Source organism: Anguilla rostrata, chromosome 6 (assembly GCF_018555375.3).
Source record: "Anguilla rostrata isolate EN2019 chromosome 6, ASM1855537v3, whole genome shotgun sequence".
NCBI lineage: Eukaryota > Metazoa > Chordata > Actinopteri > Anguilliformes > Anguillidae > Anguilla > Anguilla rostrata.
Window position 1 is genome coordinate 19,527,751 of NC_057938.1, and position 26,534 is coordinate 19,554,284.

The 26,534-nt window shown below is 41.1% G+C and overlaps 2 protein-coding genes and 1 non-coding gene across 24 annotated transcripts in view; 1 reads left to right on the forward strand and 2 right to left on the reverse strand.

The window, feature by feature from the left end:
* Positions 1–49: 49 nt before the first annotated feature.
* On the reverse strand, positions 50–5,652 carry agxtb (alanine--glyoxylate and serine--pyruvate aminotransferase b). The gene is made up of 11 exons (XM_064338881.1): positions 5,319–5,652; positions 4,598–4,790; positions 4,370–4,434; positions 3,088–3,188; positions 2,876–2,946; positions 2,644–2,728; positions 2,422–2,520; positions 1,674–1,743; positions 1,096–1,191; positions 719–847; positions 50–423 (listed from the first exon to the last, which is right to left on the reverse strand). Exons 1-11 carry the CDS (start codon positions 5,586–5,588, stop codon positions 316–318), a joined length of 1,287 nt encoding a protein of 428 aa, XP_064194951.1. The 5' UTR covers positions 5,589–5,652; the 3' UTR covers positions 50–315.
* trnap-agg (transfer RNA proline (anticodon AGG)) lies at positions 3,795–3,866 on the reverse strand. The gene has a single exon. It is a non-coding gene; the product is annotated as a tRNA-Pro (tRNA).
* A 10,262-nt stretch (positions 5,653–15,914) lies between the features above and the next one.
* Positions 15,915–26,534, forward strand: part of kif1ab (kinesin family member 1Ab) — a 62,092-nt gene continuing 51,472 nt past the window's right edge. For 16 of the 22 annotated variants that reach the window (XM_064338892.1, XM_064338901.1, XM_064338902.1 and 13 more), the window contains exons 1-2: positions 15,916–16,250; positions 21,604–21,785. In XM_064338892.1, the coding sequence (XP_064194962.1) occupies positions 21,680–21,785 (106 nt within the window). In that variant the 5' untranslated portion in view covers positions 15,916–16,250; positions 21,604–21,679. Of the gene's footprint in view, positions 16,251–21,603; positions 21,786–26,534 lie in introns of all 22 variants that reach the window. The other 6 variants (XM_064338884.1, XM_064338888.1, XM_064338886.1 and 3 more) reach the window with 1 other exon arrangement.

A 26,534-nucleotide genomic window follows, 5' to 3' on the forward strand; every position in this document is an offset into this window, starting at 1 on the left:
TAGAAAATTCAAAAAAGAAAAAAATATTCAAAAAGAAATGGAAATCCAACAGAGTTATACATTTTATTTAAATCTTTTGCAAGGGTGTTGTGCTGACATATTGATCCAAACACAAAATGTGAATTAAACTGGTGAACCACTACATGTGAAAATGTTTTACTCTTATCTTATTTTGTGTTCAATGTTCTCAGTGCTTGCCAACGCCCACAGTTTTTATATACAAAAAAATCCTGAGAAGAGATTTCTCCCCACTCGCCCCTGGGGCAGACTGTTTCGGATCATCACTTTCTTTTTCTCATGAAACAAAAGTTCTCTCTACGCTTTGCTCTTGTGACAGTTCTTCAGAGCGTCGCCGAGCGCCGCCAAAACCATGTCAGCGTTGGCCTTGCTGCAGTTGTACCCCATCAGACCCACACGCAGCACCTGTGTGACACAGCGAGAGAAGGGGTTGGTCTGGCAGCGTGCGCAAAACGCGGAACGTCGCCATAACTTTGGCTTCAATGCTCTCGGCAATCTTGCAGCAATGTTATCTGTTAGCAAGTTTGTCAAGTTCAACTCATCCATTAAGAGACAAGTTATTACAGGGAACATAGCTGAACACAGTTTCTCTGTGACCTGTATGAGTAATTAATCCCCTCCACGTGCACACACACGCATATACGCATACACACACGCATGCACACACACACACACAGTCTCAGTTTGCCCTTATCCTCACCAAGCCCACAGAGGGCCCCAGGCCTCCTGTGATTTCCATCTGGTGGTGTTTCATCATGTAAGCTACAATCTCCCTCCAGTTGTACCCCGAGGGAATGGCAATAGTGGTGACCGATGGCAACCTCAGGCTCTGGAAGACAAATCACACATGTCTGTCAAAATTGCTAATGATTCTCCCGAATGAATTAAATTTAAATACCTGTTTTCATTAAGACATATCTAGTGTGTATTGGGTGGATGCAACCCAAGATATCAACAGGAAAAACTTGATCTAGCCTGGATTTTGGATATTGCCAGTCTATATCCCATTACACATCCCAAACTGGCTATTTACTTCAAGCCCAAATTACTCCACTGTCTCTCTGTTGTGGGACTTACTTTGTCTGGAATGAATAGCTTGAGACCCAGATCCTCCAGGCCTTTATACAAGTGCTCTGCCACCTCCTTGTGATGTCGCCATGAGTTCTCTAGGCCCTAAGGAAGCATACAGGTGCTCAAAACAAATACTGGCACTGCCCCGTTATATAACAGAGGTTGCGGCTGCTATACAAACAAATCTCACCATCTCGCCCTGTCAAATATCCTGCCATTTAAATGGCTCTTTTGGAAATTGCCACAGGGGTTATTTTGTTTTCGCTGCACATGCATAGGGTGAATGCATAGCCATGATGAGGACATGAGCATTTTGTCATATAAAGTTTGTTTAACTCTCATTAATAAAATAAATAGGAAAATTGTGGTTGAGTGTACTTTTCAGCAGAGAACTTGGCTTTCTGGGGACCAGAGATGTATTTCAAGGCTCCTGAATGCTCAATATAGGATATAGAAAGTCCATTTGTGGTTTGCCAGCACACAGTACATTTAAATATATTTATTCTGACAATCTGGTTAATCTAGTATTTCTTCTCCGCTTGTTCTTAACAGATGAAGGCTGGGATGACAGCTTTCCTTCATACCTTCTCTGCAAGGATAGCCAGGCTCTCTCTCAGAGCAAAGAAGCCAGACACAGGCCCTGTGTGGTGGTATCTAGAAGGGAAAGGAAAGCGGTTTACTGCATAAGTTTTCAAATTTGTTTTTATCTCAATGTCCCCCAAAATATTCACCCAGCATTTTAGGCTGTTGATTTCCTGTGCATATGTAATGCATTACAAAATACTGAATAGCAATGTTCCCAATATTACGAAGGCTGTGGGAACCAGACAGGGACAGTTCAGTTTGACAGTGTGGTATAAACTTTATGAAAGGCAGACATACAGTAAAAACTGAATTCTTAAATATGATTTTTTTTTCTTCTTTTTTCCCTTTTGCTGTGGACACTCTGAGACTCCTTTATCCTGAACCCCAGTGTAGGACCCCCTGCTTCAATGTCTGCTGTAAATGTTTCCTCAGAACTTAGTTCTGTAACCACTTCTTGGTGCAATCCCAGAAGTGGTTACAGAGCGTGTGTTTAGGTAACACGGATGAGGAGTGCTGATTGCTAACAGAGCGTAATCCTAATAAATCTTTGTGGATGATTTTGAAGCACTTGGGGAGTTGCGTCTGTTTGCGCAACAGGACACGCTTACAAAATCACCCACTGAACCCTGTGAAGTTTTTTTTCAGTCCCTTTGGGCTCCATGCTAGAGACCTTGATCTTTTGGCTCAGCAAACACACCTATCTGCTTAGGGACGTCATAACGCGTTCTACACGTGAGCAGGTCTTACATTCTTGCCGGTTTGCCGTCACAGCCCCAATAATTGGACAAGTAAGTCATGTCCAGGAGATAGGACACTGGCTTCGTTTTCCGGTTGAACATCTTCTCACTGTAAGAGCAGAGGGTGAAGACAACAGAGATTTACGTCCACAGTGTCATGCTGCCACGTTTAGAGTCTCAAACGCAAAGTCACCCCAGTGATTATGTATGCGATTATGTCGGACCCTCGTACCATGCTCTTTCATTAAAGGAGATGGGGGCGGTCCCTGGAGGGGCATTCAAAGCCTTCTGGGAGCCGGTGTACAGGATATCAATTTCTATGCACACATGGACACAGGCATACGGGCATGAGGTGATACTTGTGCGTACGTGCATGAAAAGTCCTACCACAAGCTAATACAAACGTAAGGGTTGGACCATACAAGGGCTTCCCTGGTAAAAATGAGTAGATACCCTGGACTTACTTTGCTTGTCCATGTAAAGGGGTGCACCACCCAAAGATGCCACCGAGTCCACTAAGAACAAGCAGTTGTGCCTGAGAAGGGAAACAAAGTCTGAGCAAACTTCACAGAACGGGCAGCCGTGTCGTAACAGCGAGGACGCAGCAGACGTGAACGCCACTTGAACCTTCACGGGCTGGATGAGTGATATGGGCGGGTCTAAGAATGCAGCTCACTGGCGGCACAGGTCTCCGATGCCATCGACGGGGTGGGCGATGCCTGCAGAGGATTCGCCGTGTGTTAGGAAGAAGAGCACAGGCTTGTGCTTGGCCAGGGCCTGTAGAGAGAGGGAAGGGTAACAGCTTAGTCCATGATGTCACGTCTGGTTAATCAATCAATCACTCATAACCATAATGTACTAAAGCAGATATTTGATTGGACTGCCCAAGAGGAGCTGTGTGGATTGCAAAGAGACAACCATACAAACACTATGGCAAAGGACAATGGGCAGTAATACAGTGTTGCAAAGTCAAATCAAAATATATTTGAATATGATTGTTTTCAATGACTATTTAAGTAGCTCTCTATAATGTCAAAATGAAATAGTAACATAATATTATAACATAATGATGAGAACAGGCCATTCAGCCCAACTTGCTCGCCTTTATCCTACATACCACTAAAGTACCTAGTACCTAGTATCTAGAGCTCAGTTTACCTACAAACTAGATAGTATCTTGCACAATATCAAGCTTGGTCTTGAAAACGCCCTCTTCTGGGAGTTTCCTGCCTCTACTACATGACCTGCCAAGCTATGCCACCAAGTGACTACTCTGTGTGTGAAACATTCCTTTTGCTAATTTCGATTGATGCCCCCTCGCTGTACCAACAGAACTCAACCTGAAATTGCTCTTATAGTTCTTTTTGTTAATCTTTTAAAACAGGGCTCGTCCGGGATTTGAACCCGGGACCTCTCGCACCCTAAGCGAGAATCATACCCCTAGACCAACGAGCCAACATACAAGGGGAAGAACAACCTAAACTGTCCTTAGTGTATCAGATTTTCTGAGAGATCCCACTAAATCAAAAAGTGAATGAAGTGTGTGATTTTGAATCCAGAATAAGCCAGATTGCAGAGTTAGTTAGTACCAAATACCAAAGATCCCATAACTAAAACATCAGATCGGACTAGTCACGCTGTCATGAAGACCAAGGAACTGCCCATGAAACTTTGAGACGAAGTTGTTATGAAGCAAAAAGCTAGAGAATGTTATAAAAAAAGACTGGCAAATGTGTTGAATTTCTTGTGTTGGTGATTGGAGGAAATATTTCAGTACATGAAAATGTAAAGCTGTAATAAGACAAAATGTGAAAAGGTTCAAGGGGGTGAATACATTCTGAAGCGTGTATATGTTTGGGGATGGGGTGGTGGGTGAGTAGCTGTTGTTTAAGAAAAATATATCAAGATATTGCTTATCATTATAATTATTATTGTAGTGACAATCCTGAAGACATTACCTGCTCAATTTCTTGGTTGGTAAAGTAACCACCTGGAGCTTTCACCATAGTGTGAACATTGGCACCTGTTGCCAAGGAAAAAAGATTCATTAAAGTTTTATGACGATTTACGGTTTAAGAAAAAGAATTATACTGGTTTTAAGAAAATGAATTCCACTGCTAAAATATGGAAAATAAGAAACCAATAGCTACATATATTAACAAGAAATGTTGTGAAATACACTTTACCCATTCTGCCAGCGATTTCAGCCACGCGCTCTCCCCAGATTCCATTGATAGCTACGAGAACGCTCTCTCCTGGCTCCACGGTGTTGAAGACGGCGCATTCCATGGCTGTGTGCCCAGACCCGCTCATGGCAATCGTCATGTTATTCTCTGTCTGGAAGGCGTACTGAATTCCCTTCTTGATGTCATTCATAATCTGCAACAGCAGAACAACGCATTGGCATGACTATAAATATACATATGCATATTTATTATTTAATATGATGATTTATGAACGTGTACTTATTATTATTGGCTGAGTAATATTTCAAAGCACAATTTAAACTTAATATAATGCGCTATTCTTGGCACATATTACTGTAAACAACTTACAGCAACGTGTTCTCAAGGATGTGTCAAACCATGGTCTTCCACTGACCATTCTGCGTTATTTAACAAAACAGTAAAACTATTGTTTGATACTTAGTACTACAGCATTTACAATATAGGATTTCCTGTTCTTTGGATCCACGTCCAAATGTAAGCAAGCAAAAACACACACTGGAAACAGAACACAACCTACGTAAAACTATTCAGTTTTGTAAGTTCACTGTTTTTATCATACTAGTCTTAATAGCAAGGCTGGCTGTACATCCGTATTGAACATTTTACTTGTCAAATGTGTTCATAATATACTGACATGTTATAACTAATCTACCTGTAAAAATATCGAAAAAATAGATACCTCAAACATTTCTGGATGCATATGACCAATAATTGGTCTCCCCCCTGCGGCCAGAATGCGCGGGGGCACATTGGATGGCCCCGGCCCAAACAGGTAACGAAAAGGAGCTTCAAGGGGTCTAAGCAGGCACTGAGGCGGGGGGATAGAGACGGATGACATAGCGCGGTGGAAGCGAGGCATCAGAGCCGGCGAAATCGCTGCTGGCAGTGAACTCTCCAATGCAACCTGCTGCGCCAGAAGCGCGCCCCTGCAAAACAGAGCCCTCTTCATCGTTGCTTTGGTTCGCCGCTGCGGGTATCACGACTGCAACGAAGATCCACTCACTAAATTTAAGTCTGGTTTTTGCCCAAGTTTTAAAACAAACAGGTCTTTGACCTCGAGCGCACCGATTTGCGAACGTCACTGTTAGGTGAAAACAACACTCCCCCAAAAGTGGAAAAAACTGGCAACGTATTCGAAGAGTCATTATGGACGTTAGTTTGTTCTGATACAGTGTTCTGAATGTCTCGCCAGACATTACATTTGTTTATTTACAAATATTACAATAAATGGCAAGGCACAGATTTACCAGTTAAATAAACACAAAACTGTAACTTGATGCCAAACTTTACAACCACAGTTTGGTTTTTAAAGATTAACAGAGCTGAAAAGATGTCATTATTAACACATTCCCACAGTTACTGGTTTTTGAAGATACACTGTGTGGTGGAATGCTTCATACCTGTTTGGGATGCCATAGTAAGTTTAACAGATGGAGTTATTAATGCAGAAACAGGTTATCTGGTTTGTTGTGATTTGTGAGCGATGCACTTTACCACAGGATTCACAGACGTATGAACGTAATGATGTTTGCCTGTGGAGGGATCAATTTTGTGACCTTTGTATGGTGTTGAGATCGCTTTGATCAATGGTACTATTGATCGGTTGCCTAATGAGAGATTGTCACCTTCCCTCTTAGTACTATCATATCCTCAGAGTTTGGTTTCGTACAAAAGATGCTCTGTTGATCTTCCTACTGTCAATTTGGCCTGCAGTTATTAAGGTAACTGGTGAGTCTGCCCTCTTATAGGGACTTGGGATGTGATTGGCAGAGCAGGATGCACACACACGCACACACATACGCACACACACAAATGCATGCACGCATGCACACACACAAACGCACACACCCACACACACCCACACACACACACACACAACAATGAATACTAAACATGGATGCACAGTGCCTAGCAGATTCATACAATTTTATCATCATTATTATTATTATATATTGCAACAATGGGGTTTACGATGGCAGGTTGAATATGCTTGTTATAGTCTGCTGAAATAAGAACCTCAAGAGCCACTGGAGAAACAGTTTGGATAATAAACCAGTGCTGTGGTACTGTGTATGAATGTAATACATCTTTGAGATCAATGTTATGAGTGGCACAGAACACAGAACAGGGTAACAGGGGGGAGAGGGGGCAGTTGGGTAATTTATAACCAGCTGTTTGCACACAGCCATCCGTGACCCAGAACATGCAGTCTAGTGCTGCCTAGTTGGCGATAAGAATGTTTTCTCTTTAGGAACGGACATCATAGTTTTGTGGTCGTATGGAATTAGTGGTTCAGGAGGGAGGTCGTGTGACGCCCCAAGGCCCGTGTCACCATCCCCGAGAACATGACAGACAAGTGTAGTACTTTAAATTCTATATGTACAGTACATTATTATCAGCAGATGCTCTATGTATCATATTCTGTAAATAGCTTACATTGGAATAATGTGGGGCATAAAGAAGCTAAATGGCTGTGTCCGTGAGACATACAAAAAGAAAGATTCGCTCAGCCCATAAGAAGAAAAAGAAGTTATTTTGAGTTTTCCAAGCATACAGTTGTAATCAAAAAATAATTTTAAGCTGAATAAAAGGAATGATTATGCAAACCTTGATTTTGCTTCAGGCTGTCTAGAGCACTTTCCTGTTACAGGTTACAAGTGTCCAGAGATCATGTAAGGTTCCCTAGGGTCTGAAAATTCACTATGGTGAGGCTCATGGATTAAAGGATCCATGTGATTTTCACATTCTTGTTATGTGCTATTTGCAAAGAGCATTGAGAACTCAGAAAGTATATATGTCGTCTGTATTTGAAAATGCGTTAATCCGCTTCAACGGTTGAGAAAGTCTTTTCTAGTCCGAATACGTAACATCCTATTCCACGCCGTAAAATCCGTTACAATGCAATTGCTACGTAGTTCACTTAAAGGTCCTTGTTCTGTAATCATTGCTAGTGCTACGTTGCAGCTGAGGTTGCTTCAGCAATGTACATAGTAGCTCAGTTGCTTATGAGACTAAGTGGCAAACTGCACTTAGCAAAACTGTACAGTCAGCTACCTAGTATCATGTTATCTTGATTACTACAGCTAGCTCTGTGAAATTAGTCAAAAGAGGCTATTGGTAACTATGTAATCGGCACGGTCTTCAATCATAGGCTAAGCTGACAGTGCATCATTTCACACGCACCAGCGGTTCGCCTAATTTATAGTGGGAAATTAGCTTAGAAAAAACTACGTTTAAAGTACATTGAAATGACTGAAGAATAAAAAAATTATGCACATTTGTTTTGTTGTTGCCTGAAGACAACTGGGAAGTGTCACGTTCAACCACCATGGTACTCCTTTAAGTCAGGTGACTGTGATGAACGATACGCAACCTTGCTTCCACCTGCTCCATCTATGTCTTTGCACAACTGGGTCAAGACAATGAAACCATCCCATTCTGTGGTTTAAATTTTTTCAACCTACATTAATTTTAAGAAAAAGAAAATTTTGCCTACTTAACTTTCTCATCCAGTCTACTCAACTTATATACTTAATAGTAGCCAACTAAGCTGTTTCAGACACGACCACTCCTTTTTGCACACCTCACCATGCTTTCCACCGCCCTGACAAAGTTTCCATATAATGTAGGGGAAAAGTGCCTCAGACTGGCTGTGGCAGAGAGCAGAAAGACCTGAAGCACATACGGTGCTTACACACTTATGCTACAACACAAGGTCTCCCACAAATGAAAACCCATCAAATGTAATGTTTAAGTGAAAAGAATTTCACAAGGAAGTGTGTAAATGTGTAAAAAATGTATTTAAACACAAATACAGATGCCTCATTATTAAAACTCACTTCTTCATTCACATTTTTAAGATCTGCCGGTCTGTCACACCACTATAATGTATTCTATCAACTGAGGAACTGACTAGCATGCTGTCTTGCCCCTACTGTCCATCAGTTGAGATGTACAGTCATTGTGCTTGAGGACTATAGACCGTAGGTGCCTTATCAACCAGAAGATCTGGTTGATAGGGGCGACATGACTCAGGAGGTAAGAGCGTTTGTCTGGCAGTCGGAGGGTTGCAGTCCTGGGCGTGTCGAAGTGTCCCTGAGCAAGACACCTACCAACCAATTGTTCCCAATGAGCTGATTGGTGCCTTGCATGGCAGCCTTTCACCGTTAGTGTGTGAATGTGTGTGTGAATGGGTGAATGAGAGGCATCAATTGTAACGCGCTTTGGATAAATGCGCTATATAAATGCAGTCCATTTACCATTTACCAAGGGCTGTTGCTTGTTGAGATGGCGAGTACTCTGCTGACTGAAACCCCTTCTTCCTCAGATGAGGCTACTGTTAACCATGCTGCCCTGTAGTGCTGTGGGAACAGTTGGCAGGTTCATAATGAACGCATTTGAGGTATTGAAATGAACTACAGCCAAATGCAAGTGCTCTTGCTCTTGTTCCTATGTCTGATGCCATTGGAAGAAAGAGGGGCGGACATCAACAGCAGTAAACAGACGAAAAGAAATTCAGAGGATGTTGTTTAGAGGGTAACAGATGTGTTATCCGCTAAAAGAATCGATTCAACAGGAAAAAACAAGTTGTATTTGTCTGACAACACTCTCACTTTCGTGAGAAGTGGCTATATCCAGTCTAGTACGCATGTCGATGCAAGGACTTTGACCTCAACCTCTCCTGCTCCACAGTCAATAAGTAGACTGGCTTGTAAATAAGTACGATGCATTCAACTGTGTGTAGCCTTTGTACTGTGGTGGAGCCCAACACCTACCATTGAGAGGAGAAAGACCAAGGGGAACTCCCAAATTTGGCTTTAAAAGGGGGAGTTAGGTAATCTGTCCTGGGGTAATGTTTGCTGGAGAGTCGTGGGGCTTGTTAACTCTCTGAGTGCTACTATAACTCTGCATTTACAAGGCCCGTGAAATCCTTTTGGTGAGGGTTGTTCACTCCAGTGAGTGAGAAGTGGGCTGTTGGACTTTTCAGTGGCTTGTCCAGGGCTTTTCCAGGGCTTTTCCAGGGCTTGATGCTGGAGAAGCCTGGGGGTAGGTGAATGTTAATCATCCGTACAGCCTCATCTGGTTCAGAGTGTAGGACATATGGCTGTGTCAGACGTTCAGTTGGAATGAGTGGTGTATTGCAAACTCTTATCTCTGACCCCAGGTTGAAGGCAGTACTATCAGGGAGAGGGGACAGGGCTGTGTCCTAATGGTAGACTGTCCACGGTGTTACTGACCCATCACAGATGCCCCGTATCTCTTCCACAAGTGAAGAGTTCGGTTCGTTCACTACTTTGTAGTCAATAGTATTACCCGGTTTGTCCAAATTCTTTAAAACATCCTGTGCTGCCAGATTGAGGTTCTTGAGAAATGTAAGGGCAAATATCATGGTAGAGCTTTATTTTAAATGGAATAAAGTCATGAAGCATAGTTTGCAAATATCTGTCACAGTTACAGTCTCACGAACCTAAAATGATAAACCTGGGGTCAAGTTAATAACTACAAACTACTGTATTTCCATTTACTTGCAGATGATCCATTTTGATGTTTTCCCTCCAGCAATTTTGCAGTTGAAAATTCACCTGATTACTGAGTAAGGGAAATTCAAGGTATCTGAATGCTGGACATTTCTGTGTCAAAGTGGCAAGCTCAAGCAGTCACAACTTTTTTCACAGTTGAAGATTTTCCAATAGCATTTGAGAGAGTGGCCTGGATTCACTCAGTCCATAACTTTGACTGTGCATAGATATTCTTCACAGATACAGTTTGCCATGTTTATTGAGTACGGAGATTGCTGTACTTGCAGATTGTGTTTGTGAACCCTGGCAGTTAATTTAGAATCAAATACAAATACATACAGGCAAATGTCCGTTATGGCTGAATCCCTGTGAAATATTGATATAAATATCAGTACTACAGCTGCAGTAGAATCTTATAGTTTGACACAGATGTGAGATAAGTCTGCCCAACTTCTGAGAACGTGCTCTGCTAATTAACTGAAGGCAGTGAGTTCTTCTGATGAATCATGATCTTGTGTATGCGGGGCTCTAATTTGAGTTGGTGATTCATGCCAACTCAACCCCTACAGAACACCGAATTCAGAAACTGTAAGTTCCCTTTCCAGACCCTCTAGAGATGGCATCTGCTGGGTCGACACTACAGCCAAAATGAAAAAAAAGCAAAAAACGCATTTATGGGTTCTTACCAGCAGGGGGAGTGTGTAGCACATTTTTTACCGTCACAATAAATAAAAGATTTTCCCTCTCTCCTGAGAAGGCTCCTGATTTTTCGACTGGGATCAGGTGCAATTTTGCCCTCCTTTATGAGATTGAGGGCAGGGTGAATGCTGTCTCTGTCTCCTCACCACATTACTGCTAGCCCCTCTCTGTGATTTCATTTTTGCTGTGTCTGACTGCCCGCCCTGCAATTTTCAAGGTCTCAAGTAAAATATTTGTCAGTGTACGGTCAGAGTAATAAGATTGTTGGCCTGTACCTGCCTCTGTCTCTTCAGTGCATGCAGTTCAGCTGTGAATGAACAGGGCCCAGCCAGTCACAGCTGGATCTACACAATAAATATGCCACTGGCAGTGAGGGAGTGGTTTGGGGACTGGCTTTATGCTGTGGGAGTCATGGGCAGACTCAACTCCATGTGAGTCATTACCCAGCTTCTGTTTTATGCCCGTTTCATCAGATTTCTGGCAAGGATGATAAATGAATCTGATCAATGGCATCATCGTGCCCCTCCCCATGAATCAGTCTCTCTAATGTAGATTAATTCGGTAAATTTCATCAAACTGAATCCATTATTAATTTCTGCTGAAATAAATGCACATGGAATTCATCAACTTATTACCTCGTTATGTAAAAATTGTATGAATTATTACATGTATAAACCTCAAGGGGAATATTGGGAAGTCTTGCATTTTTGAACAGTACTTCTCTGAATACTTGAGGCAAATGCACTTGCAGGCATGCAGATGTTTCTGCCTCCTTGGACTGAGAAACAGTGGTGCGTTGCTTTAAGAAAGCGCGTCAAATGATCAAAGCGTGAGTTCCTCCTGCTGCTAAATTATTCAGGGTTCAGTTCGTCTTAGCTGAGACGAGACGGTCAGGGGATGAGTCAGAAAACGGCACCTCCCCACCCCGTCCGCCCATCACTTCCGCTGTCCCAGCCGCGTGGCTGCAGGGCGTGCGCTCTTTCCTGTCTCCCGCCTTAAGGAGCGCCCAGGAGAAAGGGCTGCTGGGAACTGTGGATCCATCAACATCAGGAGCAAAGAGGACAATGTGAACATCTGTTAAAACTGGGATCAAACTATAAATTATGTGGCATAATTATTAATATTTTTGTTATGAGTTGTTTTGTTATCATAAAAATTATGATGATAGTTCTATTGCAGTGATAATGATGAAATATTATTGTCATCATAACTATCATAATTATTACGATAATTATATGTAATTATTTTTCACATATTAAGGCAAGTATGTACACTGACACGCACACACACACGTGCATACACACACACACACACACACAAAAACACGCACGCATGCACACACACCCCGCTTGTCTGAATGGAACTGCTCTGTGCTCCCTTTTCCATCAGATGGCTCCAGTCCCCACCCGCCAGATCCCGGAGCCTCAGAAACATCACTCATTTATCATGTGAGCCAGACCGGAGAGACAGAGACAAGCTAGAGACAGTTACAGGAGGAGGGGGAGGGGGGTGGGGTGTCAGACAGTTAAAAGAGGGAGGGTGGGGGGGGGGGCTGCCTGCACCTGCAGTGAGGTCAGAGTCTGTCTTTCGCACAGTGTTAAAAAAAAGTGTCCCTTTTCGACTGTTCCAGCTATGGTATCTTCTAGAAGCAGACGGACAGTCCTCATCCACTGCCCTCTATTGTGACTGAACCACATTAACAATGGATTCGACCCAGCCACACTTTTTTTTTCACAAACCGCACGTCATCATTTTGCCATTCACTGTGACTCACACAGCGGCTCGTTTCAAAGGCGTAGGTGACGGGCGGTCACGTGAACGTGCACCTCTCTAAAGTACGGCCACTGCAGAACTGATCAATACGCAGTCAGAGGATTCCAAGAGAAAATTAGCAAGGAGGGACAATTATAAGAACGGGCTGACGAATCAGAAAAGAAAAGGTCAGGCAGTCTTCACGCAATTTCCTTACATTTTGTGGCGTAATGCAAGCAGATACACTGAATACCTTGCTTGCCAAGAGCGTGACTGTCTTTTTCTTCTGCAATTCCAGAGCTGATTAACTTTTTAATAAAACAACATATAAACTGTTCTTAAAATGTAAATATTTTAAGGCATTTATTGGAAACAATTACTATAGAGGTGCATACATTTATGAGAAATCTCCCAATAAAATGAATTAATAACCACATGAATAACCAACAGAGTCCATAGCTGCTGGATACAACTGACCTTGTCCTGTCAGGGTATAGGGTGGGCTCAATTTGGCGGCTTTAGCATCCCCTTGTGATACTTCAGACATCCACTGTCTCCCAGGTGCCATCAGTGAGATATATGCTATTTTTCCAAATGGAGCTAGCTCTATCCTGTGCTACTATTTGGACAATAGGGTATAATAGAGTCACTGCCTATAGTCAAGAGCAGTGGAAGAAGTGGAAAATGATTATAAAAAACAGAGCATGACCAATTATAATAACACTTCTGCTTTCTTTGAGTATAATGGCTCTAGCTCAGGCAGTCAGCTTCTTAGTAAGGGTCAGCCTTTAACGGCTCAGCTAAATCTGCCTCTACAAGTATTCCTGACAGCGAAATCCTTAGTACTGTATTGCGAACATTTTAAATCGGATCATTTGTAGTAGAAATTAAGGAGCCGTTGTTGCCGGCAGTAAGTTCCCTGTCAAAGAGGTTAGCTTGGAGAGTTCAGACTTACTGGGTTGATTGTGTCTGCACGCTATCCTTGGTCCCCCCCCCCCCAGGTGACAGGACGAGGAGTTCACTAGGCAAAACATTGCGTGGCACCTGGAAACAGGGCTGGCTTATACTGAATATATTTTCAGCGGGTGTGGTGCAGTTGGATTTATCAGTAGCCAATCAAATGACCTCTTTTCATTCGCTCTATGAGCCGTGCGCGTAGTGCAGGGTGTACTGCCAATTTCGGTAGACTGCGGCTGCAATGGAAGATGAGGATTATGATATATTAATCAGATGTTTTTCACAAGATGTTCTTTTGCAGGAGGTGCAGTCAGTTGTCACTTTTTTTTTCAAAAACTGAGTCTGGACGCTCACATTTGTTCAAAATTGTCTTCTGTCCAAATTAAAACATTGCAAAACGTTTATTATGTGAAACATGAGTTTTAATTTCCCATCAAACCTGTAGCTCAATATCTTATACATGCTATGCTATCACTAAAATTATTTAGAAGTTTTATTAAACAAAATAAAATCATGAAAGATCATACAACGACAGTGTTCCTATTCACTGCATTAAAATGACTCGGGTGTTGGTGAAACAAAAGACATTATAACACAGGAGTTTGTCATTCACAACAGTGACATGGCTTAACTGGGCGGGGATTGGACGAGTTGTGGTTTCGTCATGTTATAATTATGCTTATTTCGATCATTTATCACCTGGTTCCAGCATAGCTTCCAGCAATCAGCATAGGTTTGACTTGCATTGCTTACTCATAGACATCGCTAAGCAACGAAACTGCAAGTCTATCCCCATTCTCCATGGTTGTAACATCTGCAGTAGGCTACATATAGAATGTAAATAGAAAATATGTATAGAAGGTGAAGGTGAAGAAGATGTAAAACCTGATTTGCACCTCACACATGATTAGTAATTGGTCCGCAAATTATATAAAGCCTACAGAAAATCAAGATTGGCTGAAAAAGGTTTTACTTTTTTTTACTATTTACTTTTCCCTATAGGCATGACTACGTAGACAAAATATGTGTATTTAAAACATGACGAACCCACAACTCATTCAATGCCGCATATGTACCGTTCTTGTCCATAAAATGTTCTTTGCACGAATGTTATCATTTTATGTTGAAAAATACTGGACAAAGCAATACATGATCAAGCTGTTTATAAAATATCCACCAGTAAGATATGTTAGACTGCTCAATTGTATTAGTATGAACGAATACATATAGGAATTTTTAATTGTTATTAGTCGTTTAACTCAAATGCTAATTATTTCTGCATTTTTTGTTTTATGTTGATATTACGTTTATTACTTATTACATTTATTGTACCAAAAATAGATTGTCGCAAAATATTTCATTAATCATCAAACTCTATTTATAAAAGCAGTCTGTTCATAACTTGTATAAGTACTTTAGATTTTATTTTAACTGCAATCAATTATAATTAAAAGAAGTTGCGTTCATTTTCAATCTTCTTATTACAGACGGGTGTAAAAAAAAATAACGAAGTACAGTACCCCAGAGACCACAATGTAGTGTAAGAACAGCCATAAACGCTTATAAACAGAAATAAATGCAACAAAAAAGACAATGAAAAATAAATGCAAAGTATGCATTTTTCCTGCTTCTGGGATTTATATCAAAGTCACATTTTTGATAGGCTTTTGAATAGGCTATGATCATGCATTGCATGGAAAATTCCCGAAAGCAGCGATCCTCCGTACGATGGCCTGCGCTTTACGGCGTAGACGTGGTCTGCGAGCTTGCAATACTCCCCTCTGAATTAGGCTAATGAGCGTTTATGGTGGCCATGCGAGAAAATATGGAAAAACACACACGTAAAAGGCTTTGTGCAGCATACTTACTTTATTTTAATAAATGCTTATATTTTTTTTCACTTTGTGCTTTGATTATACCATTTTAAAAAAATTATATTTTAAAACTGATTTAAATCAGGCTTGTTATCGCAAACTGGACCACCTCACATTATTTGCATGGAACAACAGCTTAGACTATTATTCTTTTCTCTGAACATGTGCACATTTCGCCTAGAGAAACACAGGGACAGTTCACCAGAGTGCACACCAATTTAGGTTTGATACAGAAAGAGTTATGTTGACTTACTCAAACGCTTCTGTCTACTCTAGCCAGACGGACACACTTGCACCATACTGATCATTGGCATAAAATTGCTGTTTTTTTTTTGTATGAGAATATTTCTCTGGGGGTGCTCGCTCCATTCCACCCTCCCTCCCTCATCTCTCTCCCAGCCTCGCTCTCACCCTTCCCCTCCCTCTCTCTTTCTCTCTGCAGCATTGATGCTGCTGCCTCCCTCGTTGATGATGTCATCGCCTCAGTGCCGCGCAGCATCCCAGCCTTAGTCAATCAACAGAGCGATTCTGCCTTGTGGATTGTGGAGCACGCAACGCCCCGGATCCATTGCCCCCCCTTCCCCGGTCCCTTTGGCGAACCACCCCGTACCAGGCCCCACAGCACATCTGGCGTACACCCGCCCCGGGTAATCATCTGCCTGGGGTACGTCCTGCCCGGCTGCTGGGGACAAGAGAGGCTCTCAGTTCAGCGGAACCAACAGAAATAGGCAGTGGAGGCAAGAGCAGAGGCTGGACTGAGAGCCGCCTCACAGAATAACCCACTGCAGTCAGAATCGTGACACCAGAACGGTAAGACTGTCCCTCTCCTTTGTGTCTGGAGGATATTATCACTTTAACGATTACATGTAGCCTAAATTTGGTAGTTGGTATCATGACAGGTTGGGTTAGTTTTTCTGACCACCCAGGGACTGTCGACATCTCATATCATATCGTACGGGGCTGGGAACCAGGAATAATAAAGGGTACTGCGACAGATGTATCCCTGAAAATATGTTTGTGCGTTGCGACCTTTATCTTTAAATGCCATGGTTTTTAAGCGACTGAAATGCACTGTCGTGTAATGGGAAGAAGGAAACTGTGTGACAAATATGGCTTGCAGTAATAATCTATCTGCATTGTGCCTGGGCTCATATGGATACCATCATTTATTTTGGTGTGATTTCAAAATGCGAATCCTTAAAGATTCATTCGTTGGGAGTTAAAACAGCAGCTCTATTTGGAATTTCAGTTCGACTGTTCTGTTTTTAATTTTAAATAGGCGTAAACATTAAAGAGAGTCAGGGATATTTTGCTGTTGCATCCTACGAAATAATATACGTTTCTGAGATTTATTCTTATTTCAAAATGGAGGTAGAGATGGCAAGCCTGGAGTCAGGGCGTCAGGGTACCCTCAGGTAAACAACTGGGGCACCTAGTTTGTTATTTATCATCGAACTAAAACATTGACTATGAAAACGTCGGTCTTCTTTTCCCATTCACAGCTTTGTCTTAGTTTTTTCTTATCGTGATTTAAACGTTTACTCAGGAATTTAATATCGAAAGACAGAATCTAAATACCTCTGAGGTTTTATGGTCAATATGCTGAGTTGTCAACTCCAACGTTTCCAACGGCGTCACGTCAGACGATTTGGTGATGCAAAGTGAATTAGTAGGCTACATTCTGAGTTATTTCTGTGTGTGATAAACGATGCATTATTTATGAAAACATATATGCATCTCCGTACAAGTAGCGAGATGCGAAACATTAGTTTTCCAGTGGCTGCAGCATTGAATTGTGCTACATATTTATTAAAGGCGTATGCCAGTGCACCTCGACTTTTATCGCGTACAAATGTATTGATATAAGACGGAATAGACGAACAGATAATAAAATGTATGCTTGGCTTTATGGGTGAATGGAAACGCATATCAGACGGATTCAAATGTAAAGCTGTTTACGTCGTGATGTACCTCGAAATTAAAAGCGGTTCGCCTTCTCTCTGTGGGAAGACGCGCCCATTTCACCAGACAGAAAAGGCTGTCATCGATATGAGGGGGGAAATAGAATGAAAGCAAAAGGAAAACATTTGTCATAAGATGATATATTTATTAAAAATGTATTTTTAAAAATAAAAGTTGTAATGAGTTTAATGATGTACCGTCGATTAAGTAAGCAAACATCGAACATGAACATCCAGCTATCTTACTGTGCTGACCTAAATAGGCTAGCCTTGGACATGATACAACTGCCGAAGATAGGCTAGCGTTAAGACAAATAAATTCTGCACATCGCAGGTGTACATACCTGTGCATGACATATCATAATATGAGACATCAGATACAGGTGGGCATTTGGTGGATGTCTTGTAATTTAACATTGGCGATCAGACGTGTAAGCTACTCTCAAAGATGTCTGATTGAGATAGACAATGTCTAGACTGCATAAAGCCCGTCATAATATTTTCCCACCTCTTCATCATCTCATATATGCATGCATAATAGTTTACTGTGAATTAGAGCACTTGTGATAAGATAAAGATGCCTCAATTCAGTTATTTCGAATGACTAAGCGATATGACTGTCTTGACCACAGTGTTGCCTCCTGGTATTAGCCTTCGTAATCACGCAGGCTACAATGGATTTAGCCTTAGCTAATGAGTGAAAATGAACATAGAATCAACCATTCAGCTATTTCCCCACTGCACTTGAAAATGTCAAACAAATGATAAGAATAAAGTAAGTCTGAATGGGAAATATTGTGGCCTATATGACAGTCAGGTGGATAGTAGATAGAAGAATGATTCAGACTGCGTAGGGTGGCAACGCTGCCAAACTGGCATTGCAGATGAGTCTTCCTCCACTATAGGAAGCAGGTGGGGAGTCCAGGCGGAACAAAGCCTCCAGTTCATCTCTCTGCCATGGGGGGAATTTATGGTTCTTAATTTGTGGAATCAAAGATGGAAGAGATGCTAACTGCACTGCACAGAGGAAGAGGAAGAGCTTATTTTAAAATAAACAAATCAAACAAACAAACAAAAAAATCTGTCACACAATGCTGAATCTAATTTTACTGGACAATTCCTGCTTACTGGAATTAATTTGCTTGGTGTTAGATTTCCTATTGTGTCGGTAATGATTACACAAGATATAACGAAGTTATTGACAAATACCCAAATCTCAAAATAAAGCTATTTTAGCTGTTACACTAGGGAAACATCGGATCCATGAATTGCTTGGGTATCATAACCAATCATATTTGTAGTTACTATGGTGTTTCGCCTTCTGCAAACAGAAAGGTTCACAGAAGCTTCAGGTAATTTTCTAACTCTGTTGGACTTCAATTCTTTCTTGACCATGTAACTTTCTTTCCCCCGTTTTTCTGTATTCCCCAGTTTGGAATGCTTACTCATAATTGTGGGCCTGTCCCACTTCTGCATTGTCAGGTGATTTGGGAGCACAAACACCTGCAGCTTGCTGCTGCACCTCCTCTGCAGTCCATTGCTGTGCATTTTTTTTGGGCAGAAGGGCTGCACAATCTATGCAGCTGGAGGGAGGAGACCAAAGGGTCGAACAATCCAAAGGTGCCCAGTCCAGCCAGAGGTGTCCATATTGTCTGATGAAGCAGGAAATCCCTGCTGACTGAATCAGTCCCTCCCTTGGTGACATTATGGCTGACTGTGAACCCGCCCTGCATATCTGCCAGCCATAGTCAGCACTGGATGAGGGCATGGATGAATGTACTAAGTACTAAGTGCTGTGTGAAAGCACTTGACTAGTGCTTTAGCTAGATGCCTATATATAACTATAATAGTGCTGTTCGCTGTATAATTTACTTAAAATTTAAGTGATGCACTTTAAAATAGATTTGTTAATATTGACGTGAGCTATCCATTTAATTTATGACTTGCTAGTCATAATTGTTGCTTACTAATTAACAAGTGCCTAAACATTTCTGTAGTATCTAGATTGCCATCATGATGTAGCTAGTATTTCTCAACCTGGTACATCATTGCTTTTTTATTTTTGGCTGGCTAACTACAGAGATAGCCACTGTCTAAAGCTAGTCATCTTACTACTTGATTAGTAAGTTGAAACATCAGTTTAGTCTGTTAATATTTTTATTTATTTATGCAATTTCTTGACTAGTTGACTAATCAGTTAACTTACTTACTAACTGCAATCAGTAGCCTAATGTTGCAAGATAATACATGCTGTTGTTTAAGTATGAATTAATTTGAACTAATTCACCATTTACATTAATTTCCTTATAGTTAGCTATTGAGTTATTGATTTATCTCTTTTAAATCAGTCTGAGCATTATGTTTGGTTGGGGCTTGTTTTCATGAAAGGACATTTTTTCCAGTACATTTCACAAAAATGAAATTCAGAAATGGTTCATTCCGAATATGGCTTCCGGCAAAATTGGAAGCTGCTTTTGCCTGAGCTGTAGTTAATAGCATTGAAAAGCCATTTGTCTCAATGAATCACTTAAGTATAATTGCTGTAAATATAGTGGCTACAATGATATCAATTTCCCTTTTAACAGTCTCAGATATTTACCTGAGATTGTGAACAGCTGTATCTGTCTTCCATTCTCCGTCTCTCTTACTCTCCCACCCACACACACATACATGTGCACACAAGCCCGCACACGCACACAGCATACTGTTTTGTTTTACGCAGTATCTCTTTATTCAATTTTTGAATTGGCACAAATGATTTTGTTTTATATAATCTGTTACATTGATTACAAACCCCCGTAGGAGGTAAATTCATTTCTTTACCTGTTTCATCTGGACAGTATTTCTTAATTCCGGGGCTGGGTCTTCTTTTGCCTTGTTGTGTCTGTGTTACTGGGTTAATGTAATCCCAGGGCGTGGCCTGCCGTTTTTGCCGTGACTGCACTTCCTTTGTTGCTTTTGTGGAGCGGATGCCACGCGTCTGTTGCCACTGGCTGTAGCCGACCACTGACCATGCGTGGTCCTTTCATAACGTGGCTCATTCCTGCTTTAGCAGACGTGTAATATTCCCACAAAAACAGGCTCTGTGACATTGTAAGAACAACGTACTGCTGCCCGGGTGTTGCGGCAACATGCACTCAGGCTGTGAGCTGCCTTGGCTACGGGCTGCTCCTGTGGATTCTTTCTGATATTGTCTCTGCATATTCAGATGGGTTCATGATGGGTTTTGATTAACAAAGAAATAAGCCTACTATACAATGGGATACAATAGGCTCCTTCATTTTCAGAGACTTTTGTATTGTACAGTACAGATTTTACTGTGAAATATACAGCCATTAACATTTAACCAGATGTTTAGAATTGTAAGATCAGATCTAAAAAGATTATAATTGGGTGTAATGGTTATAGGCAGAAAATGTAGTGCAACTCTATGCATCAGCCAGTCTGAAGCTCTCCTAAAAGATATGCTGTTGACCAATTTCTGGAGGAATTCTATTAGATCAATAATGGTAAATAATAATAATAATGAAATAATGATGCCATGACATAATGGATTTACTACACTTAATCTATGGGTCTTGAAGAGAGTTTTCATTTTGAAAGAAAACAACAACCTTGAAGCTAGGACATCATTGTGGTGTTAAAAACATGTTTATTAGTGTTGTTTGACTGTAAATGATGAGCCTGACCAATTTTTCTGATGTGATGAGCGTTTTTCTATGACTCTTCAAGAGCAGTGCTTCTCAAACTTGGTCTTGGGCACCCCTGTGTCTTCTGATTTTTGTTCAAGTCAATTCCATAAATTGTTTATTACAGAAAATTAGTTTTAGTCCATTCTGAATTTTAGTGTTTGTTTGAATTTATTCAGACTGTAGCTCTGTCTCATTTAAGCCTTCCCCGCAAACAGATGTTGCAGTAGACAGGTGCCTACATGTTCCGCATGTACAAATCGATTATGATTTTGGCCGTCAGTTAATCAATCAATCAATCAATACATATGGTGTATGAAGTATAGCCTGCATTGCAGACTACGGCTCATTTAATATTTCTGTAGACTCTGGAAATGGCTATTTTAGCTATAACAAGTGCCACAGACTCAGAGGTCCCTAGGGCCAAGTTTGGGAAGTCCTGTTTTGAAGTAATGCTTTTCTTTGAAGTGTGACGTGTCCAGTGCTGACCTGTCCTTGGTGTCTTTCCCTCAGGTTATAAAACAACCCCCCACCCCCCTGCCCCCTACTGACGGGTCCCTCCCCAGCGTACCTCTAAGTGGGCGGCACCATGGCAGGCGCCTCGGTGAAGGTTGCGGTGCGGGTCCGCCCTTTCAACTCCCGCGAGATTGGTAAAGATAGCAAGTGCATTATCCAGATGACGGGGAACACCACCAGTGAGTATCCGAACCGACAGTTCTCCCTTCCGCCCTGGGGACTGAGGGCTTTGTGCGAACCAGAAGCAGTTCAGAGTCAGAGGGTTAATGTTTTCCATCGCTTTCCTGCCATGCTGTGCTCTCTGTTCTGACAAAATGATGACTGTATCTTCTGACTTAAGACCTGTGGAGGTTTTATGTATGACATTTTGCTTTGTCATTATCCCCTTGTGTCATGTGTGCGTTTGTGTGTGTGTGTATCTGTGTGTGTTTGTGTGTGTGTGCATGTGTGTTTGTTTGTGTGTGCCCACGCATATAAGCGTGTGTGTGTATGTATGTGTGCATGTGTGTGTGTGTGCTTGCATGTACTGTATGTGTGCGTCTATGGGTTTCATAGATGGATGGTAAATAGATCAACAGATTAAGATGGAGGCGATATAATGACTGCAGTGGTTCTTAAATATAAAAAACTGTATTTCAATATTATAACTTAGACCCACGTACATGTATTGTTTTCTTTTCCACAAACAAGACTAGGTGTCCTCGAATTTGATTATTGTCTCTTACAAATGTCACACATGTAAGACATTTAACATTTACTGTTCCACAGACCACATTTTAATGCATTTTAATGTGTTTTGAGTACATATAATTAGTAATTAGTTATTTTACAGTGTTAATTGAATTAGTTGTTTAGTTAATTGAATATAATTTCACAGCAGTAAAAACATAGGAATAACCCCTTGTAAGTCAGTGCTTTTGAAATAGATAAGGTTGGCTGTCCAAATAATGGAAATAGCATGTTCTGGATTTATTTTCTATAGGCTTTTTATGTGGAAAAATAGTTATTTTTACATTTGTTCATTTATGAGAATGATGCAGTGCATGACTGCATGTTGCACTATTTTTTCTATTTGTGATTAGCTTTACAATAGACTACAGACTTAGTAAACAAATAAATCCATTGTAATTGAACTAACAATAGTTTTTTATTTATTGTTTTACTTTTAGCACTTCGGCACTGTGCTATAATATAATTAGTTATTACGTTGACAGTATTTTCATTTTACAAGCATTTCAAAAGATTAGAAATGTTTTTTGTTTTTGTAAATTTTATAACTGTTCTTTGACTTGCTAGAATCGTATTTAAGTTCATATGGTTGCTAATATTAGCATTTGGGTGGCCTTGACCTCAACCCCCAACAGTTATTGTTCCTTGAGCAATGAATGATGTCAATGATCATAGAGCTTTTCATTATTTCCAGTCTTGTGCTTTTGTCTCATTCCCGTTCGTTGAACCAGGGCACTCGCTGCTGGCTGCTGCTGGTTTATGTCCAATGCACATTTAAAAGCTTCCTGTCTGACCGCCATGCTTCCTTGAGAAATACCGAAGAGAGCCTTACAGAATTGCTTAGTTCCTTTTGATAAAATTGCTATTGACAAAGGACTGTTTGTGGTGACAAAATATGCCGATAGTTTCATGGTGACGATTTCTAGTCTTATGTGTTTTTGACTAGATAGTCTGTGTCTGTGCCTGGAAATAGTGTGAAACCACCTGCATTATGTGCCCAAAAATATCACACTGTTGCAACATCACAGCTGTATACAGCATTATGTGTTGGTCAATAACATATTTTAAGCTGTGGTTGAAAGGTATCAGCGAGGCTTCCAAATAATTGTATTTCAGCAGAACAACATTGTTGTAGTTTCCACAAAGCCTGTGGTCAAACAGCCAGGATAACCCTAATAAAGTCTAACATGGTTTTCCAGGTGAACATAAAAATAAGGCTTCAGGTTTTACGCATGATTTATGTAAAGGGGAGTCTCAGTTAGTTTCGGTTATCTAGATCAGTGATGTCAACATGAATGAGCAGTTCCTGTGAAAAAATGAAATCAGTTTTCAACGACACATTTTCATTTTGTGAGTAAGCCAAAGCAGAATTGTTTGTCGGCCATCTTGCCCCATTGGAGGGAGCAGAAGTGTGGGAAACCAGGAAAGACGGAGTGGGCTTTGTCAGGGAGGCATCTCAAGAGAGATTTCTTTTCCAGTCTACCACACAAGGCAGAAGCCATTTTGTCAATAATGGATGAAGCGTTTGAAATATTCACAGTTTGGCCTAAATGTACTGGTCTTCGCTTTCCTTTGATAGTTTATGGCTAACAATGTGGTTCCTTATCAACATTCACTGTTTCAGAGGTGTTCGTTGGAATTCTTCCAGATCCTAGGATTCCATAGTGGACAGGATGTTCATCTTGCTGCTCTCTCTTATTGCAGTTTCACAGTTTTCCCACTACTCTCCTTAATGGCTTCTCTGGCACGTCTGTGTCCTTTAGACTCACAAATTCAAGCTGACGTACTGGTCTTTATTGAGACCATTAATTATGTTTAATGACCTCAAAAGACATATTACAGGAAATAAATTAGAGGCTGCGAATGCAAGGGGGAGCTTTACAGTAAGGGGAAATGTCTCCATCTGTCACCTGACATCTGTTTTCGGCATGCAATCCAGCCGATGTATAAAATTCTCTGAATGTTTTTGTGATGTTGCAGCTACTCAGTCACAGAAACATTTTAGGGTTTATATTTTGACTGGGTAGTATGATTCTCAGAGTATGTATACTGGCTGTAATAAGGGATACTGAAACAGGAAATGACATGATACTCACAGCATCAGGGTGCAAGTCCACTCATCTCTTAAGTCTTCAAGCCATTTCTGTTTTACCTCATAACTCTTTTCCTAGCTTCTCACATAACATAGAGAGGTGCCAGGCATATGGCATCAGATAGATATGGTAGTTTATCAGCACAGAGGTCTAACTAGCCAGCCAACAGCCTGGACACTTTCAAGTGCCTCATGGCTGAAGCTACTGTAAATAGGGTTGGTTTGGTTAGTACTTGGATGGAAGACCTCACAGGAAAACCGGTGTGTTGCAGACATATGTGAGGAATGTAATTTGGATACAATCTTCCCTCTGGAACAACCAATACAAAAAATGCCCATATGTAGTGAGATGTTAAACAGTGTTCCTACAGTAACTCACTGTGGTCAGTAGGTTCTGTTGCATATATCAGGAAGGGTGCTCCCTAAGGCGCTTGCCATATTTCTTATCAGGCTCTGAGTCTAGCTATCTAATCACAGCCCCATCCAACTGGCTAAGTGATTCTCTACATCTCAACCTCAGCTGATGTGTGGCGAGCACTCGGCTGCAAAATGGCTGATTTTCATCACCGAGGCGAGTGCCACACCTCCACTGTAAGAAGCATTATGAGATTAATGAAATGTACGGTACAAACGCAATCCATCATCAGCTCTGTATTTCCAATTCATGGAGCTCTCAAGCAATGTCTTAATGGCTTTTAATTATCCTTCAAATTCAGGCTCAGTACCTATGGAAAATTTAGTTCATCATGAATAGTTGTCTGGCTCTCCAAATGATGAACAGCTTACAACATTTACATAATGACTTCATGCCCCATCTTCCCCTTTTAAAAATATGAGGCTATATTTGCATCGATACACACATCAGCCTATGCTGTGAGTATGCCTTCAATAGGATTAGACTCTGTTTGATACAGAAATCTATGGTATTTAGGTAAAGTTTGTGGTTAAAGACATTATGTTATATTACATTCATTTAGCCGATGCTCTTATCCAGGTGACTGAGAATGTAGAAGACATTCTCTCCTTTCCATGGATTTACTGCTAACTTTACAAAACATCAAGACACAGCCTATTTTCAAACAAATGATAGGGCTTTTCAAAGACATTATTTTTTCAGTGACAGAAAGTGCAGCAATCTCCTGAGGTGAGGAGAAAAAGTTTTTTTTAAATGTTTCACATAATACAAGGGACTTGGATAACAAAAATATGTTGCAGTGAAATTTTTCTTTCAGAAATACTATTTATTTTTTATTGATTGTAGGTAACGTAGGAGTCAGCATAATTGAATATAATATAAGGTTCTTTACAACTTAAGACAAGAGTCTTGTGTCCCCTACATGGAACAAAAATGAATTTCTGGGTCTTAGGAGGATATGGATATATGATATGAACAGATTTCAACAAAGCTTTGTACTGCTTGGTGATTCCACTTAGTGTATATTTGAAGGATTTAAAGACAGTAGCCTTAGCCTCACTGAGCTGTGGGATCTGTTCATTGTTTGCCGGGCATAGAGGACCATTAGGCAGGCTGAGGCCGAGGCAGACCTTTGGGAGTGGGTGATGTAATGGCAGTTCTAGTGCCTGTCGCTGGAGGCAGACCAGGGGGTGTCAATGGCCCTCTGTTTGCTCAGCCTGAGCTGGAGCTTTGTCTCCACGTTACACGCGGCTGCATGCTCGGCAAAGGTTCGGCAAGTGTTAATAAACACACAGCACCCCAAAATGCGAAAAATGCCATGGCTTTGACTGGTCTGGCAAGTCTGGATCCAGCCTTCTATTTAATGACCAGGCAGAAGGGCAGTGGCCAGGCGTGAGCACTGAGCTCAAGGAGTCCTATTTGTGTGCCATATTGAGTCTTAACAAAGCACCATGACTGATTTAATTCCTCCACAAGAATGCAAATGTCCAGTCTAGGGCTGTGGGACCTCAAGATTAATGGAGCTCCTTGGCCCTTGTAAATAGAGCCCTTTCTTAGCTTTTGTCATGCTGGATCCTCTGTCGTGCTCTTTTGATCATCCGCCCCTTCAGCTTACAAATATTGTGTCAGCTGAATCAACTCATGCTGTAAATTATGTGTGTACTGAGGCAACACTAATTGAATAGGAAATGC

Coding starts and splice junctions, on each gene's coding strand:
- agxtb (XM_064338881.1), bottom strand. CDS start 5,588: ATGAAGAGGGCTCTGTTTTGCAGGGGCGCGCTTCTGGCGCAGCAGGTT. Junction 4,435..4,597: donor TGAAATCGCTGGCAGAATGG/GTAAAGTGTATT, acceptor CCTTGGCAACAG/GTGCCAATGTTCACACTATG. Junction 2,521..2,643: donor TCCTTTAATGAAAGAGCATG/GTACGAGGGTCC, acceptor CTGCTCTTACAG/TGAGAAGATGTTCAACCGGA.